Below are 17,797 nucleotides of genomic sequence, written 5' to 3'. Positions count from 1 at the left end.
GGGCTGGCATATCAGCAGTAATCTGAGCTCTGCCTCCAGCTTGATCCTGCCTATCCCCTCACACCAGGTGCAACAAGAAGGCATTGCAAATTTAAGTCAGCTGCAGTGAGGACCCTCTGCTGTTTTACACACCCTCCCTATAAGATTCTGCAACTACAGCATAAGAGTTTAGCAAATTTAAATGTAGCAAGTTTAAAATCTGGTGCCACAACTAGGCAGCACCTCACCCACTCCCCAAATGGCCTTACCTTATATACACAAGCAGCTTGTTGCCCATTATCACCTGCTCATCTACAAAACAAAAATTATTTGTCACCTTTTCTTCACAAGACAAGATAGATGCAAGTCTTCTCTCAGCTGTTGGCAAAACATCTCATCTGCACGCAGAGTTTATCCCACAGAAAGCAAAGCTGAGCAGCTTCACACACAGCAAACAGTACCAGAAGACTCTTCTGTTCTCCAAGACCCTTATACTGGGTAATGCATTCCCTTTTTGCATCTCTGTTGGAAGTGACTAGGAATATTCAAAACATCAAAACATCAAATAAAAAATAGACACCCTCAAAGGAAAAGAATTCTGTACCTGTGAGAGACTTCCCAGCATTCAGTGGAGGAGCAATGACTTTGAACAGTTTCTGTAACAAGAAAAAAGGCAGTGCTCAAGCAGCTGGAAAAGCTCAAAGCAAAGAACCTGTGTGGTTTTAAAGCAGAGATCAACGGGTGTTTTCCCACAGAAACTCTCTATCACCGTGTCTTTTAATTAAAAGGCACAGAGAACTCCAAGACATGGCAAAAGGATGCTTTTCCCAGCTGATGTTATGAAAAAACAGCCTTCATTCAACCAGATCTAACCCTGAGCACAGGCCACACTAAGAAAAAGCAACGTTCAGCAGTCCCAGAAGTAACAGTACGAGTATAACCCACCACCCCATGTCCTGTTCCTGCATCTCCTGCCAGCAGAGATTGTGCAAACCTTCAGCCCACCCAGCAGCATCACCAGAGCCTTCAGTTTAGGTGTGTAGAATGAGGAATTTTCTAAGCACTTAGTTGTAGAAAGCAGAAGAGTTTTTTGCAGTCATACAACTAGTGCTTGGTTTCCGGAAGTTCTTTTTCAAATCATGAACAAGTAAGAGTTTCTTTCCTGAGAAAAATCAAATGAGATTACAGCTGCTAAAAACTGGGCACTGAAGATTTTCACGTTCAAATGGCCCCAGCTCTTTGTTTCAGCACTACTGAGAAAACACCAGCAGTGCTTCCAAAGTGAAGCACAGGATTTCCCTTGAAATGGAAGAGAGCAAGAACGCAGAACACACAGAATGAGAAGATAAAGGTTTGGGTTTGAGCTGCTGTTTCTCAGGAGGAATGTATGAATGAACACCCCAATAACACCTCCCTGCACCCAGCACCTCTCCTACCTCCATGGGGCTGATGAAGTCGTTCATCCCACTGTTGTACACATAGATCATGGCATCATACAGACGGTTCTCCCAGCACAGGAGAACGACCTGCAGGGCAAAGCACAGTGCAGATACACAGCTGCTCTCAGCTCACCGCTCCCTCATTCCCCACTGCCATCATCCAACAGTACCACTCAAAGCAAAATGAGACTTCCCACTTGCAGAACTAGCCTCTGCAGGGACCCCAAATCCCCAAAGGGAGTGTCCAGCCTACTGCTCGTGCAGCAAGCATGGAATTGAACTGTTGAGATTCTAACGCTCATATGAGGTTAAAGAACAAATAAATAAAAAATCAGTTCTTCAAACCCCTTGATTGCACTAGTTTGCCTTCTTGTTGGGCTAGTGAATCAAAACATGGAGTTTCCATCCTTGAAATGGAAAGTCCTGGCACTGGAAAGCAAGACTACTGAGCAGGAGCACCACCTTGCTCCACTAACTTTGTTGTGCAAGAGCAAAGCAGGCTGGCAGGCACCAAGCTGACAAATACAACCCAGTTTTTCGTGCCTCTTCAGCCTCTGATGTCAGGCAAGGTACTCAAAATGGAAAAGGCTGATTGGGAATGTCAGCCTAATCCTGAAGGACTAGAATTTTCCAACACACTCAGCTGCTGATGCATTGACCTACACCAAGTCACAAACAGGGGGAGCAAAACACAGCCACACTAAATAATTCCCAGTGCACTGAATTTGATCCCAGGGGCACAGGGCTGAGCTCTGTTACAAACTAGTGACCAAAAGGCACGAACAGTTTGCACTACCAAAGTCTTGTCTGTGGAAAGGTGACACCTTGTTTCCCACATGTTATGCTGTGCTTAAAAGCACAAGATGTTGATTTATTCAGAGGAACTCAATACAGTGTGCAGCACAACCACTCACCTGCTGGATATCTAAGCTGGTGATATCCATATGCACAATGCAGGCTTCCAAGTTTTCCAACCTGTTCTTGTCTTGGAAGTGAAGCAGCAAGTCTTTCATCACCTGAGCTGTGATTCCCATCAGCTTATCACTTAAGATATATGGCTCCAAGCACTCCAGAAAGATGCCTTTGGCTACAGAATTCTCGCTCATCTTATCATATATCTGGTTAAATAATAGATCCCTAGGAGGAAAGAAGAGTTTAGTTATCAAATAATCTTATTAAAATCTCATTACTTATCTACATTCTGAGGGCTCTAAATTAAACTCCATTTCCTCTGTATTCCCCAGGCTCATGAACTGAGTGCCCTGTTCAACTCCTGCACTGGGACAAGTTACAGGATAAATCAGCTCTGGATGTTGCAGCAACAAAAGTGCTGTTAGAGGGGAAGGGATGATGATGACAGGAAAATCTATCAAGGCAGGTTCTTGGTTTGAAGCTACTTTTCTTCTTTAACACATCAATGAAAATTTAAGAGATACTCCGAGTCCCCTGACTTTAGTACCAGTTTTTAAGCATTCCTCTACACCGTGATGTGAGATGATATGAAGTGATGGGATGGGATTCCTCTAATCCATGTGATGTCATGGGGAGGGCACTGGGGGGCTACAGGGAGGGCTGGTGGTGTGCCCTGGGACTCACATGCGCTGCAGCAGGAGACAGTAATCGACGATGACGGGCACCACGTCCTGCGGGAGGGACACAGAAACGGAGGGGCTGACAGAAATCCTGAGCAGCACATCCTGCACAGCTCAAACTGCAGCCTGCCCAGCACAGAGCACAAACAAAGAGGCATCTGAACTGGCTGGGAGCTGGCACAGTCACACTTGGTGACACTTGTGCAGAGGACAGAGGGCACCCAGCCATACCCACGTCCTGGTTTCATGAGTGCACACGACAGGTGAGAGTTCAGCTGAACCACAGCAAGATTTCTCAAAAACAGACAAGTAATGTTTGGAGCAAAGCAAAGTTTGATTAAAAGAAAAAAAAACCAAAAGATTCATACAAGAGTTCTCTGGAGCACCATACCTGAAAGTGCTGCTCCATAACCTGGATTTTCCCTTGGTCAGGACATTTCTTCAAAGTCCGATCAGCGTAATGGAGAAGGATTTCAACCATCTGAATTACAAGAAACAAAACATTAATTCAGATCCTACACTAAGGATTTTTGAGGCTGCTGAACACATTCTGAAGCACAAGGCTCACCTGAGCCATGTTTTTATCTGAAGCTTAAGTTCCAGTACCTTAAACAGCAAAACTTAGTTACCTCCAAATAAAATACACAGTACAGCGATAAGTGTATATTTTAAACACATCCCTCCCAGAAGAAGATTCCTATAACAACTGAACTGGATCAGTTGAAGAGTTTACTCCATGCCCACATAAACATGGAGCAAAATTTCCATCCTGAGAGTCAGCACATCACATACTGATGGCCACTTGCCAACCAAGGGTCAGGAAACTCTGGAGTTTCCTACACAAAAGGTTTCTCTTCACCGTGAGGGGATCAAAGATCTCCAGGCCTGGATGATAGTGTCACCTTTTGGTTTGGTTTTTTCACCTAATGCTGCAGATTTTATCCCCACCTTGGCATTTCCAAGTTTTTTCTAAAATCCTGTTCACAGTCTTAGCAACAGAGGCACACAGACACATTCCAGAGTTAGCTCTGGAGGACAGCAGCCATTCCTCCTGGGAACACAGGCAGCACACACCAGCACACATGAACATGCAGTTGGAAGAGCTCAGTGACTCACCCTGTCTGCAATGACTGCCTTCCTCTTGGTTGTGTCCCCAGTCAGGCCTGGAAAGAATGAGGGGGAGAGGGGTGGAAAATGAAGCTTTTCTCATCTAAGCTACCTGTAGAAATACAACAGCTCCCCAGCTCGGATGCCAACACCACTGCCCTTGAGAGGGATATGTAAACACACACTTTTGTGTTCTACTTTTAGCCCACTCTTCTTCCAAAAGGCTTATTCTCCCAATTTAAAGGCTGTTCCAGCACAGGAATGGCAAGAGCAGCTCTGAGTGCTGTTTAACCCTGGGAGGACAGTTAATGGAGGGCTGTCAAAGACTGTACATGAGGGTAATTGCTGGAGGAGGTCTTGATGCAAAGCAGCTGAATGCAGTGCACTAAAAGGGGAAAATAATGGAAATGTCAACTCAAAAAGAAGTTTTTCATTATTCAAAGAATTACTATCTGTTAATTGTGTTATATCTGTGCATTAAAACATGACACAGCTTCATACACCAGCAATTTCACAGCAGGATCTTATCCTGAGAACTTGCAGCTCATTTGTCAAAACCATCAAAAGTTACTTGCTGTAAAATAACGTGTCCAGTACAAATCAGATCATTCAAGTGGCAGTTTCTGGCATAATTAACACATTTCTTATAACAAGCTAAGTGCTCACAAAGCATCCTCCTTTGGAGGAAACACGGGGCCAAACCCCAGCAGTTCTTTCAGCCATTGTATAGTCAGAGGAGACCTGAATGGAAGTACCTGCTTGGCAGAGCTGACAGAAAATCACACTGAAAGCTACCCACAGCTCATGCATGACCCTCAGGAATATTTTAGCAGGCTGGATGTTCACCTCCTGGATCCACCTCCTCCATGCCAAAGTGACAGCAGATTGGAGTCACAACACAGACCAAGTCTGATGCTCATTTGAAATCAGCAAACTGTTAAAGGGACTGCAACTCAAAAAAATCAAACTGATCTGTTGCTTCTGCCAAACCCAAAGCAGTACCTCCTACTTTTTCTTCTTCAGTTCAAAACTCTACCTTTTTTTTTTCTTATGCCCCTGAAAAAGTGATTTCTGTACATGCACAGGTTTAAAACCTTCCCTAGAGGTTTCAGTTAAAAACAAAGAAACCAATCAAGCCAAACTTACCTACTACAGCCTTTGCTTTACCTTCATAGAAGGACCAAGCTAAAGCCAGGGCATCTGTGAGACGCTCTTGTTTCAGAAGGTGGTCGACTCTCTGAAATAACAAGGGACACTGGACCTCAGTCCTACAGAAAAGATGATCCTCTCCTCCCATGTAAGATCAGCAATTCCCAGGAGTGGGTCAATCCCTGACAGCAAGGGGACAAGACACCTCAGAAGCTCTCACCACACTGCAGTAAAGGCCAGTACCTCAAAGAGATGCTCTCAAGTGTGTATTTTCTGCTGAACAGTTCAATAAACCTAAGAGATGTCAGGCCCCAGCACATCAAGCCCCTGTGGGTTACATGTTAGGTCAGGGGTTTGATGGATGGAGACCCACAGCATTAGTGAGTCTGATACACAGAGAACAGAAATCTTCTGTGCCCCATCCCTCCTCATCACCTGGAGCCCAACACACACCTCTGCCATGCTCTCAGCACACAGGGGTACTCAGCCCACCCTTTATCTTCTCCTGAGCTCACAGTCAGCAGCACTGAGGCACATCACAAGTATTTTCTGCCTTAAGGAATTATTAGCACCCGAGGTCGAGCACCACCAGCCTTGGTAGGTCAGGTCAAAGCATTAAAGTACTGTCTGAGAGAAAAGAGATTCCAAGTCTCAGCCCAGCATCCTGTCCTGCAGCAAGAATTAACTCTCACCTTCACCCCTGATCACCACATACTCAATTACAACTCTTAGGTCCCCTGTGATAGAGGCACAACTGCAGCACAATACAGGACCTTAGAAAGGGGTTGACTCAGAGCACATAAATCTTGATTGACTTCTGATTTCTAGGAAAACCTGTGCCTGAAATCATGGCTCAAGAAAAGGCTTGTCACCATGGTTTACCAAACCAAAGTCAGTGGTGAATGGCTGGAGACAAAACCAGCAGAGGGAAATGACTTGCTGAACTAAAAACTCAACCGAGCTGAACTGTTCATATTCCATTAAAGGTGCAGAGAACAGGGAACAGGAATAAAGAAACCAATGGGAAGGTAATCTTACAGGAGAAAGAGCTCTGCTCAGCCTTGCAAAACTAAGTCTGAGACAGAAGATGCATACACTGGATAAACATACTGCAGAGTGGTGATCCAGTAAGGAAAACAGGTCTTGAATTCAAGTGAAAAGTACACACAGGAACAGACAGACATGAATAGATCACTAAGAACTTCAGTGTGGAAACTGATAGGGTTTGAGCCCTCAGAGAAATGATGTTCCAAAGAAAATCTTCAGCCAACAAGGATCTAAAATACCATGAACTTTCTCGGTAGCCTTTGATGGATTTTATGATGTGGGTCCTGCAGTAGGTGGAGATAAAATACAGTGAACCAGACTTCCTTCAACTCCTGGATGCTCACGTGGCACACACAAGGGTTGCACCACCACACACTCCCCGAGTCAGGCACTGCACTATCTCTGTCTCATTAACAGGAGCTGACCCCTGGCAAGGCACAGTGCCTGGTTTGGGAGAGCAGGGGCTCCATCCAGCCTGCAAGGTCGTGCAAGAGGAGTCCCACAGTGTCCCCCACAAAAATCAGGGTACCCGCAGTGCTGGCTCTGTGTGGCACTTGGGCATCCTGAGCACAGTGCTCAGAACTCAACAAATGCTCCCTTCCTTCTCTGGACCCATACTTAAGCAATTCCAACCTACTAAGCTGTCCAGTTTCCCTCTCAACATACCTCTCTCCAGCTTCTCAATGTCATGACGTGAACAGACTAGGAAAGAAAAAAAGAAATTAAAAGAGTTATTTACTTACAGTTGCTCCTGCAGCCTGTGGTACCCCACTGACCCACCACTCATGGTACAGAGGAGCTAAGGAAAGCAACCCTCAAGCTGTATAAATGGCAGCCCAGTTTTCCCTGCTGTCTTATTTCCTTCTGCTTATTCCCCAACACATTTATAACAGAGATATTGAAGCTTAGGCCAGAGGAGATGTCAGTAAAGTAATGCTGAGTCTACTCTGAAGCAGCACAAATCAGGATACTCTGAAACTATGACAAGGTCTTACTTAGCCCATACCTGGGCTAAAACCAAATTTTTGCACGTTTCTTTAATTCCACAACATAAGTGCACAAAGAGCCCATTCCCAATACACATTTCCACAGAAGAAAAGCTGTCCTTCTCTGGAAGAAGAGCTACCACCAACAGTGAGTGGCCTGCATTTTTATTTAAAAACTCTCTCCACTTACCTTAGTTCCAAGGTAAAAGATCTGGCCACCACAGCTGCTGATGGACTGGTAACAAGCCTTCTCTCCCACCAGTGCCTACAGGGAAAAAAAACACACGCAAGTAAACCTGCCTTTTGTTTTTGTAAAATTTCCCAAGAAACATAAATGCACTTTAAAGACCCTTTGTAACTCAGAAACCAAAATGAGGCTGGGGAGAGAACCCCACAGATTGCTGGACAGTGGTAAGTCAGAGAGCTCTGCTGTCACTCCTTCCTGCTTGGGAACTTGGCTTAAACTGCTGCTGAGCTCTGGCTACCCAAAAACATGACTAAATAGGGTTCGGGTGCCAAAAAAGTTGTGGGGGCTCCTTCCTTGCCATCTGCTGCTTCCCAAATCTCCCTCAAGAGCAAATGTGTAGGGCACACAGATGGAGAGGCGACTGTTGAAGTGAGAGTTGCTCCAACACAAGTTTGACTGCCAGTAACCAACGCTCCAGTCTTTGGGGAATAGCATGTAAAAAAATCTCTTAAAGAATAAAGCACATCAGCTTTTGTCCTGGACAGAGCATTCCAAGGCTTGAAGAGCAGCTCCTAAAAACCTCAGTGCACAAAAGGAAGCACGAGCTGTGTGCTAGCTGCCCACATCACCACCACGTCTGACTTCCGAGGTGCTCCAAAAGGGCTTTTTCCCCGCGGGCTCCCACTTGGGGTGTATCCCAAACACAGCTGCTGCCACAGCAGGTCCCTGGTGCCTACCAGGGCCTCGCTGACGTTGCCCCCCGTGGCCAGGGATTTGAAGTGGCTGCTGTTGTAGACCAGCTGCACCTCTGGGATCTCGATGGTCTCCAGCTCCTCCTGTGTCTGCCGGTCTATGACGTGCAGCTTCTCCACGCTGTCCAGCAGCACCGCGGTCCGGGAGTTGATCCACTGCAAGAGCAGCAAGGCCCACGTTTCAGCAAAGCAAACACAGAGAGCAATGAACCAGGCTCTGGCCACACCCCTGAGCACCAACACCGGGAGTTCTAGGAGGGCTTTGTTACTACACACAGTCACTGCACAACTGCACACACACGGAACTCCAAAGGTAAGACGGGGGGCTCCCCCCAGAGAAAAATCACATGGAACCTTCACGGAAACAGCTGTGGACAAATGGCAAATCCACCAGAGCTCTTGGTGCACTCTTTATGCTCCAGCACACTTTCTATCCAAAGGTCTCAAACCCAAGATGATTACACCATCTGCTCCCAGATCTCTTAGGTAAATATAGCAACAAGAGGCAGTAAAAAGAGATACAGTACAACTGAGTTTAACTCAGAGCCTGTCACTCATATTCTGCAGCTCCTACTTTTATGTTCAAAACCTTGCAAAATAAAAAGGCTTTTTTTCATTGCTTTTGCAATTTTTCATTTATTTTTTTTAAACAGCCAAACATATTTTTACAAACTTCAAATTCCAGCTGATGTGGATGTCCATATTGATGTGGTATTTTGGCCTTTCATGTTTTGCTCACTGTATTCTGCAAATGTTTAGAGTTTAATAGTTTTGGGGTTTTTTTATTGAAAGTATCAATAATGGTGCTGTACCAAGCACTTATGTATGGAAATGTTACTGGAATGTTACTGAGCCAATTACACAGAAGTTTGCACTTTTTTTAGTTTGAATACAGAATAAAAATCTTTCTTGCCAGATACCCTCTGATCCTGAAAACATTTCCTCAACAAAGCTACCCCTCCTTCCCAAAAAAAGGCAGTATTGTTGCCTCCATGCTACTGATTTTTTATCCTTTAGCTACTACTTGCTATTTCACTTGTGCTGGTTTTCCACAGAGTCCCAGGTTTAAGGGCATTTTCAGTCAGTTAGCACTGGATAAACACAGCCAAGAGCACAGCACTCAGGGCTATTGAAACATATTTACAAGAAAAGTAGTGCAAAAAAAAATTAACCATTCTGTAGCATTGAGACTTACAGTAAAGTTGATGAGATCATAGTGCAGATGAAGCTGCCTCTGCTTAGTGACATGTATTGCACCAGTGTCATCTCTCTTGACCTAAAAGAGAAATCAAAGCTGACTCAGAGTCCAAGACTTCCTTCAGTTCAGCCTCTCAGTTCTCCACAAGACTCCAGGAGTCTGGAGCTCCCCCCAGAGAAGCATCTCAGCAAGACAGGCTTAAACATATCCTTTTCTTTCTGCTCAGTTTTACCAGGACAGAAGGTAGAGGAGAAAGAGGATCAATCCAGACAATACAATGTTCAGGTGCTTGAGCAAAGCTTAAGGTCCAAGATGACAGCAGAGTTGGGAAACAAACTTAGCACTCCAAAGCCAAAATGCCAGATTTTCTGAAGCCTAGGTACTGCTCTCATACTGGAAGCAGGCATGAAACCATCTTCAAGAACCATATCTGCATGTGTAACTGCTGCAGACCTAACCAGGATGAGTAGCATCCCCTTAAGTCACACACCAACAGGATCTGGAAGTTCTTTTCTCAGTGGTTTATACAATTTTTTTCCAGACTCAAGTTTTAAAGCAAAAAATAGAATGGTGTCTCAAATTCATGTGCCCTCCCTGAAAACAACCCACACTCTACCTCCAGTAGAAATCAGCTGCAAATCAATACTTCTGGAACAGATAAATCTCACACCTCTGGGTTCTCAGGGAAGGGCACCACTGCTTGCTGAGGAGCAGTGAGCACCAGGCTGGTTTTGCCAAGCTGCAGCCATGCCCAGCATGCTCAGAGATCACCCTGTCACTGAGACACAGGCTCTGGCAGCTGAACACGTCAGTGAGACGGGACTATCTGAGCAGCAGCACAGAACACCCCAGGCTCACCAGCAGGAAGTGCACGACGTCTCCTCGACAGAAGGCCAGCATGGGGTTCACAGAGCTCTGCACAGCCACAAAGTGCCAGGCCAGGAGAGGGACACTCGAGGGGTCCATCTGTCACACAACAAGCACAGCAAGTATTTAGGGCAGGCCAGGCACACCCTCAGCTCCAGGACACGTGTGGCTCATCAGCTGCTTCTCACTGACTTCACCACATACACACACGGGCTGCAAAGCAAATTCAGTTCCTGGCCTGGTGGCAGCTGAGTGGCAGCTCGTGCCCCTTGGTGCAGCCCCATGTTTAGTGGACACCCAGTCAGAACCCCCCAGTGTCCTCTCTGCCCAGCGAACATCCAATCTCACAGGGATGGATGCACTACAACGAGCTGCAGCTTGCTTGCAGCCTTGTCTCCATTCTCCCACCCTAACATATCCCTCACCTGCCCCCTGCTGCTTTCCAAGAGGAACTATACCAGCAACTAGTGAAAGTGAATAACCAAGAGTCCAGAAGCCTGACTAGTGCTCTAATTCCACCCAGCTTCGGTCCCTTTAATTAAGGGGTCTGTTGTATGGTTCCTCTGTAAAACAGCAGCCCCAGTCCAGGGTGACTGTACCCCCAATCAGCTGAACATCCCACTGCACCAGGCTGCAGCAGGGAAGACAAGCAGCAGAGGGGCTCCTTCCTACTTATCTGTGAAATTCAGCATCTTCCCAGAGGTACAGCTGGAAGCAGCCTTCTCAGCCCCTCTCTGCCCACAACCTGCCCACATCAGACCATTGGTTATCACTGCAATCCCACAGTGCAGTTGGCAGTGCTGACAAGGGAGTGACACCAAACACCTGGCTCTCATCTCACCTCCTGCACTCCAGACACTGTTTGTAGCCATAACCCAAAAAGCACCTGTTTGGCTTCATTACTCACCCGACCATAGGGAAAGGTCATCCACACCTTCAGAGACGGCTTCAGGCCAATAACCAGTATCTTCAAGGAAAACAAGACAAAATGAAGTGTCTGAGCATAGAGCAGAGAACTTCTCCTCTGTGACTTCTCACCCCAAGCCTCCTGCAAGCAGCACGTTACCTTTGTGAGGGAGGCCATGGCCAGCAGGGAGTACTGGGTGATAGGATGGTCTCTCAGATCAACTTTTGCATGTAAAGGCTCAATACAGCAAACTTCCCCTTTGGAGCCACTGAAGAGACACCGAGATTCACAGGTCCTCACTCCCATAACCCTCCTGCAAGGAAGAGAGATCAGCTCAGGGGCCAGTTATCAAGTAGAGATCAGCCCAACAATCTCATGATGTCTCAGGAGTGATCCTTCATAAACATGCAGTTTAGAAAGCCCTTTGCACAGTGCCAGGGATCACTTGTAACAGTCCCACACAGCTGGTCAGATACAGACAAGAACTCCTTAAGATCTTATCCAACACTAACATTTGGGAAGCTGCTGGACACGATCAGACTCCCTTGATTGTCAATCCTTCCTCCTTGTCCCTCCTCCTCTTGAAGAGGTCAAGAAGAAAATGAGTGGTTACTGCAGGGCACTTCTCACTACTGAGCCAAGGAAAACCAAGAGGCAGCACTTCCATGAGCTGCACAAGAGCCCACAAGGAATGCCAAGATCCTGGACAATCCACTGACCCCTTCACAACTAAGGCTTTTACTCACCTATTGCAGTGCCAGACAGCACCTTGCTTCAGCTGAGAAACTACACTGCAGCCCTAGACTGCACCTTCAGCATTCACACAGCAGCTTTATTGGTTCCAATGGGGGTTTTTTTCTGCTTAGGTTTTAGAGACTATGGGCCAGAATTGGCTCCCTGTACTTTCTATGGGTACCTCAGAGTTGTTGTCTTACTTAAAGGACAGTTCAAACACGGAGCCTCCGCTGTCGTTGCAAATCGCAAGTGTCGGGTCATCTGTAAACTGAGCAGATGAGCAGGTTAAAAGTGGCCCTAAGAAACAAACTGCCAGAAAACTGATATAAAAATATATGCTATGGCAGTATGAACAGCACACAGAAGTACAAGCATTGCACCTACAGAAAGACACCTTCAACATCCATAGTTGAGGCAATTACTGGCTTTTTTATGATGTGCAAGAGAAGCAAGGTTTGTGTTTCCCCTTCACGCCTCAGCAAGCCCTGCTGACAGATTTTGGTACCAAGGCCCCACTATTTTCTGCTGCAGCTCAGACCTACAGCTGATCAAAATCTGTGCTACCACTAGAACAGCTCACAGCCTCCAGCCCATGGGCTGGGGCCAGAGCTGCTGAATGGGCTGCAGTCACAGAGAGATCCAAATCAGAAACATCCAGAACTACTAATGATAGCAAATGATTAAGACAATAAAGGATCACAGCCACAGCTCTGAGGGTCTTTGCAACCCAAGATCTAGCAGCACACAAGCACCTGAGGCCACATAAAACAAAGCCAGGCATAACATCAGGTATGATTTTCTGTGTGTGGCAATAACACTACGATGAACAAGAAGCCAGAGATGATTTCTCTCTCAACCCAAACATTCCCAACAAGCTATTTGAAAAACTGCTGATAGAAGCAACTTTCTACAGCTCAGACTCTTTTAAGTTTAAAAGTTGGCAAGTCTGTATCCAGGTCAAAACACTCCAAGTTTTAGAGAAATGTGTTCCAGCAACTAATTGGTCATACATTTTGGCGTCAGAGAGAGGAGTCACAACAGACAACAACTGTTGTTTGTTGCAGTACAACTCACAGCCAACACTGTTATGTCAACTCTCAAAATACTCAGTTTCATTTTTAAACAGAATTCCTGCTCTTTTTCTCCTCTCTGCATGCCATTGCCACACAGCTCCTGGGTTCTGCTCTTGCCAGTAAATGTAAAGTACTGCCCAAGGAAAGCCACCACCCCCGATGAGCGATGAGGGGGTGAAAGGAGCACCTGCAGTGCTTTTACCTTGATGTGCAGAATGGCTGTTCCTGGGGGGTGAGCATCTGTGATGGAGCGCAGCAGCTTCCCACTGGCCAGGTCCCACATGGTGATCTGCAAGCAGACTGTGCTCAGCACACAGGTACCCTCAAGGGTTCTCTCCACCACCTTGTGCATTACAGTACCTCGATAAATTCCCATATAGCCATGATCACCCCAGGTTAGTAGGGTTTTCGTAGCAAAGGAAAGCAACCTGACATCTGTTCCTTCCCTGTTATTCCAAGGATTTTACTTATCTGCTTATAGCAGACAACATTAGAGTTCTCTTCACAACTCTGAGCCATGTCCTTTTGGCCAGCTGCCCCCCTGCCCCATCTCACAGCCTGACACCACCAGTAAAGAATGCAGGATAACTCTGCTGCCACACACCACTGTTCCAAGGGGTTCAATGCATTTCTCTCTCCCAGAATCACTGAACAGGTGAAAAATCTCTGCTAACACCCATCAGCAAAACTCCAGCATGTCCATGACATGAACCTTGTCCCTCCTCTGCTCCTGTGCTTGCCCAGAGTGGCAGGTCAGGCAGGAGGATGGAGCTTGGCTTCTGCTTGATATTCAGTCCAAGCAATATCTCACTTAAGAAGCAGCAGGTCCCAAGCTACTCACTGCATAGCTGAAGAGTGTTTAGCCCAGAAGAGCTGAGATTACAATCTGAATCAAGTGTTTTATGGGAAACAGGACTTTCTGTGATTCTACACATCACCTATCCACACTTCTAGAACTGCTGCTCCAAAATAATTTATCCAAGTATGATTTAAAACTGGCTGCTGTCCCACATGGATTGAATCTCTACTTCCATGTGGTCTGGAGCAGGCTGGCATTTAGTCCTCCAACAGGCACTGGGGTGTGTTTGATCTACAATGAAGGGGAAAACCAAAGGAGCAAAAGGAAATTAATCTAAAAGGCATAACAAAGCAGCCTTTTTTGTATTCCTTTGAATTTTACCAAGTTAGTGTATATCCATTTTTGTTTAGTTTGTCTTGTAACTTCTGTCCAGGAATTGTTTTCTCTCTTTTGGTTCTCAGAAGGGCAGAAAACTACAACAACAGACTCAAACCCTTTTTTCCCCTTGCATTCCAAAGCAATGCTACTTCAGTCATACCACACAAGATATTAGTCATTTCATGAAATAAAATCAAATGAAGTTTCACGAAATGAAATGAAATCAAAACTTCTCGAAGTGAAATGAAATTTAACAAAAAGAAATGAAAAGTTGATAATTCCTTTTATTTCATGAAATGAACTTTGGGGCTACATACGAGTTTCAAGAATTTCAAGTCATCTCCACAGTAAAAACCAAGCACAGACCTTACAAAGTGACCCAGAAAGGCTGAGCAGGTTGTCTTGGTGAGCCACTGCACATTTCAGTTTATCAGGGGCAGGAATTATGTCACAATTAAATCCTTTCACTAAACTCTGCATTGGTCACTTCCTCCCCAGAAACCAGCCCCAAACACTCCGAGTTGGCTCCCTGGATGCAGGGATTGGCTGCCAAAAAGGCTTTGGGCAGATGACACCACGTGTAACTGCTTCTGAGCACTGAACCAACCAACACACAGCTACACATTGATGCCTGGAACTCCAGAGAGTCTCCAGCTCATCCCCTGGGAATATTACCTGTCCCTTGGCAAAGCCACACAGGAGCCTGGAACAGTCGTTGTTGATGCTGAGGGCAGAGATGGCCCCATACTGGGCCCCCACAGCAGTGCTGCCCAGGCACAGCCTCAGGGCCTGGTTCTGATCTAGGGCACAACAACCAGCAAGAAATTAAGGCAAGAGCAGTGACTCAAATTAACATCATGCCATTATTTACAGGTACAATTCACTTGGGGTACATTAACAACTCGCAGACTTACAATTAAGTTCTTAAAAAAAGAGTTCACAAGGTGAAAGCACGTGTTAGTACAGAGAGAATGGGACACTGGCTTGCAGGGAAATACAAAAATGATTTTTAAGAGTACAAACCAGGCACAGGGAGTATAGATATGCAGAGGCATTACATAATGAAGAAGAAACTACTGGTAAAATCAAAGCAGTATCTAGCATTCCTTTTACTACTCTGAAGCATTGAAGATGACAGAAAATTAATTCTGAGTCTTGTATCTCCATATTTGAACATCAAATGCAAAACCCCAACATAGGCTTAAGTCTATGTCATAATTTTATTATTATTTTGTCATGTTAGTCCCTGGTTTTGTTAATAAAGGTCAGAAGCTGGAGGGAAAAGGAACTTGCTCTCCAAGGGCACAGTTAAAATGGTGAAGGAACAAAGATGCTTTGTGAGGACTGTTGGAAATACATCAGGAACACCACAGTAACACTGTGTGCAGGAGTCACCCAGAGCAAGAAAAGGAAAGGAAGGGATCCAGGGAAACAGAGCTGAGCACTAGAAAGCCCCTGGAAGGTCTTCCCAAGGCACAGGAAATGTTCCTCAAGGCTTGAGCACTGCTAGAGATGTGCTAGATGTGAAACAGAGCAGGTATCCTGCATTTCCTCCCCAAAAGGATGGATCCATCAGGCAGCAAACACAGACTGAGGACTGAGCACACAGTGGAGTCAAATTCCACCTGTATGAAGAGGCATTAGTGGGAGAAATGAATATGAGCAAGAAAAGCTGCTGAACCCATGGATTACCCTAAAGCACTGTCCAGGGCGAGCAGAAAACATCCTTGGCCACACCACCAGAAAGCACCTTGACATCCCTGTGATCCCTGACAGCACAGATCAGAACAGGTCACAGAAGAAGATAACTCATGGAAGATTTCCATGGAAGTTCAGACAACACAGAGCTACAGCTGGTAAACAAGTTTCCCAGAGAAATATTCTCCAGATGGTGTCAAGATCCAATTCCTGTTCCAGAGGTCTGGAAATACAGTCCAGAAAAATACCACCTGCTAACCATAAAAATAGGTTTGAAAGCAAGGGGAATGCTCCAGCTCTTCATATGAAAAGTAAATGGCATTCTGTACCTTCCACTGCAGCCCAAGCCCATCAGTGAGTCAAGACCTGTTTCCTCTAAGGCATGAAAAAGGAGAATCTTCCACAGCTTTCTCTGAAAAGGCTTTATATACATCTTTATATGTATCCCCACAGGAACTTTCCAAAGCCCTTTTCTTTTCCCTTCACCCCCAATGTTAATTCCAAACAAACATCCCAAAATGAACTGATTTGTATGACCAGTGCCAGTCCTTGTTCTTGTTTCCAGCCAGTCAAAAGATGACACACAAGGAGGAGCCATTAGATCAGATTTTCTTTTAAAAAACAACTATAACATGGATGAAATTGCTTCCAAAGCAAAGCAAGACCAGAGAATCAATGAGGTCCTATTAATCAGCTGGCAAAGTAATAAAAATAGATAAAAACAAAAAGGTTATAGGAGGTGATCTGATGATTTTCCAGACCTACATCATCAGCTTGGAATTAAGGCACATTTAGGATTAAACATAAAAAGCTTTTCCCAAATGCTTGAAACAAAGGTGGCTATCAATTGTCCAAAAATGGGTTTAATTTTTCAATTTGCAAAAGGCAGTTAGTTCTTCATGTGAAAGTTCTCTGGCAGCAACTGTGTTGCTCTCAGTCTGAGGTCAAAGTGAGATGGCCCTTAGACACAGCTCTGCAAGTGCAGAATCAAACCAAGTTTGTGAACGTGAAACAAGTCACTTCCCAGAGCAAAGGAATGAGCAGAGCACTCCAGAAGCTGATACTGCTCAGATCACCAGGCTGCCACCAGGATCTTTCCCTTAAGCCCTGATTTTCCTGAGTTTGAATTGGTTTCCTGCAGAATTACTCCAGTACCACGAATCCTCTCAGGCACGGTGCCAGAACTGCTCTGGATGGAGGTGAGCTCGTGGAAGAGGCTTTGTCCTGCCCCAAAACAACACCCTCACAAAGAGCTGTGGAGCTGCTGCCCTAGGACAGGATAACAAACACCTTTACCTGTTCCTGCCCGGGGGATTTGGGAGGGTGCAATGCACATGCATCCCATTAGCAATTCCCAGAGTGGCCAGCAGCATCATCCACTGTTCCTGCACTGCCTTCTGCTGAGCTGGCACCTGGAATGCCGGCACAGACAACATGCAAACTGGGAACACAGGAGCTGGGCATGCAGGGCACGTGCACAGGGCAGTTACTGTACCTTTTCCTGTTCATCCACACAGAAAGGGCCACAAGAGGGAAGAAAAAGCCAGAAATCAGCATAAAAGAAAGGAGTGAAGTAACAAACAGCACATATGTGACAATCTCCAAGGACAGAGAGCCTTCAGAGTTTGCTGAGTGTTTCCTCTGGTTAACATTTCACCTTCTGATTTACTCAAGAAGTGATGCTGTGACAGTGGTTTAAATCCAAGCACTTTAAAAAGTGAGTTCATAAATTTGAACTCCATTTTGTACTGAAGAGTAAAAAAAAACCAAACAAAAAAAACCAGAAATCTGAGAGGAAATAAAACTGGTAATGTAACAGTAATATCATTGGTAACAGTGCTTTCAACCAGTTACCACCAGCCAGCAAATCAACTCCCCACGAATTTAAAAACACATCTAAGGGT

At 45.5% G+C, this 17,797-nt stretch overlaps 1 protein-coding gene across 3 annotated transcripts in view; it reads right to left on the bottom strand.

The window, feature by feature from the left end:
- VPS8 (VPS8, CORVET complex subunit) overlaps positions 1 to 17,797 on the bottom strand; it is a 66,969-nt gene that overhangs the window by 40,124 nt on the left and 9,048 nt on the right. The window contains exons 7-25 of one of the 3 annotated variants that reach the window (XM_017826315.1): positions 17,389 to 17,394; positions 14,871 to 14,995; positions 13,221 to 13,307; positions 12,146 to 12,213; positions 11,370 to 11,523; positions 11,211 to 11,270; positions 10,295 to 10,402; positions 9,434 to 9,514; positions 8,224 to 8,394; positions 7,490 to 7,564; positions 6,980 to 7,015; positions 5,264 to 5,354; positions 4,127 to 4,173; positions 3,402 to 3,491; positions 3,015 to 3,061; positions 2,333 to 2,555; positions 1,416 to 1,505; positions 584 to 635; positions 249 to 291 (exon numbers count right to left, since the gene is read on the bottom strand). In XM_017826315.1, the coding sequence (XP_017681804.1) occupies positions 249 to 291; positions 584 to 635; positions 1,416 to 1,505; positions 2,333 to 2,555; positions 3,015 to 3,061; positions 3,402 to 3,491; positions 4,127 to 4,173; positions 5,264 to 5,354; positions 6,980 to 7,015; positions 7,490 to 7,564; positions 8,224 to 8,394; positions 9,434 to 9,514; positions 10,295 to 10,402; positions 11,211 to 11,270; positions 11,370 to 11,523; positions 12,146 to 12,213; positions 13,221 to 13,307; positions 14,871 to 14,995; positions 17,389 to 17,394 (1,654 nt within the window). The remainder of the gene's footprint in view (positions 1 to 248; positions 292 to 583; positions 636 to 1,415; positions 1,506 to 2,332; positions 2,556 to 3,014; positions 3,062 to 3,401; positions 3,492 to 4,126; positions 4,174 to 5,263; positions 5,355 to 6,979; positions 7,016 to 7,489; positions 7,565 to 8,223; positions 8,395 to 9,433; positions 9,515 to 10,294; positions 10,403 to 11,210; positions 11,271 to 11,369; positions 11,524 to 12,145; positions 12,214 to 13,220; positions 13,308 to 14,870; positions 14,996 to 17,388; positions 17,395 to 17,797) is intronic. The other 2 variants (XM_017826318.1, XM_017826316.1) reach the window with 2 other exon arrangements.

The sequence above is a fragment of the Lepidothrix coronata genome, unplaced genomic scaffold, assembly GCF_001604755.1.
Source record: "Lepidothrix coronata isolate B3197 unplaced genomic scaffold, Lepidothrix_coronata-1.0 Scaffold125, whole genome shotgun sequence".
In the NCBI taxonomy this organism is placed as follows: Eukaryota; Metazoa; Chordata; class Aves; order Passeriformes; family Pipridae; genus Lepidothrix; species Lepidothrix coronata.
Note: the sequence above shows the minus strand (reverse complement) of the source record. Positions and strands in the feature narration are given on the sequence as shown.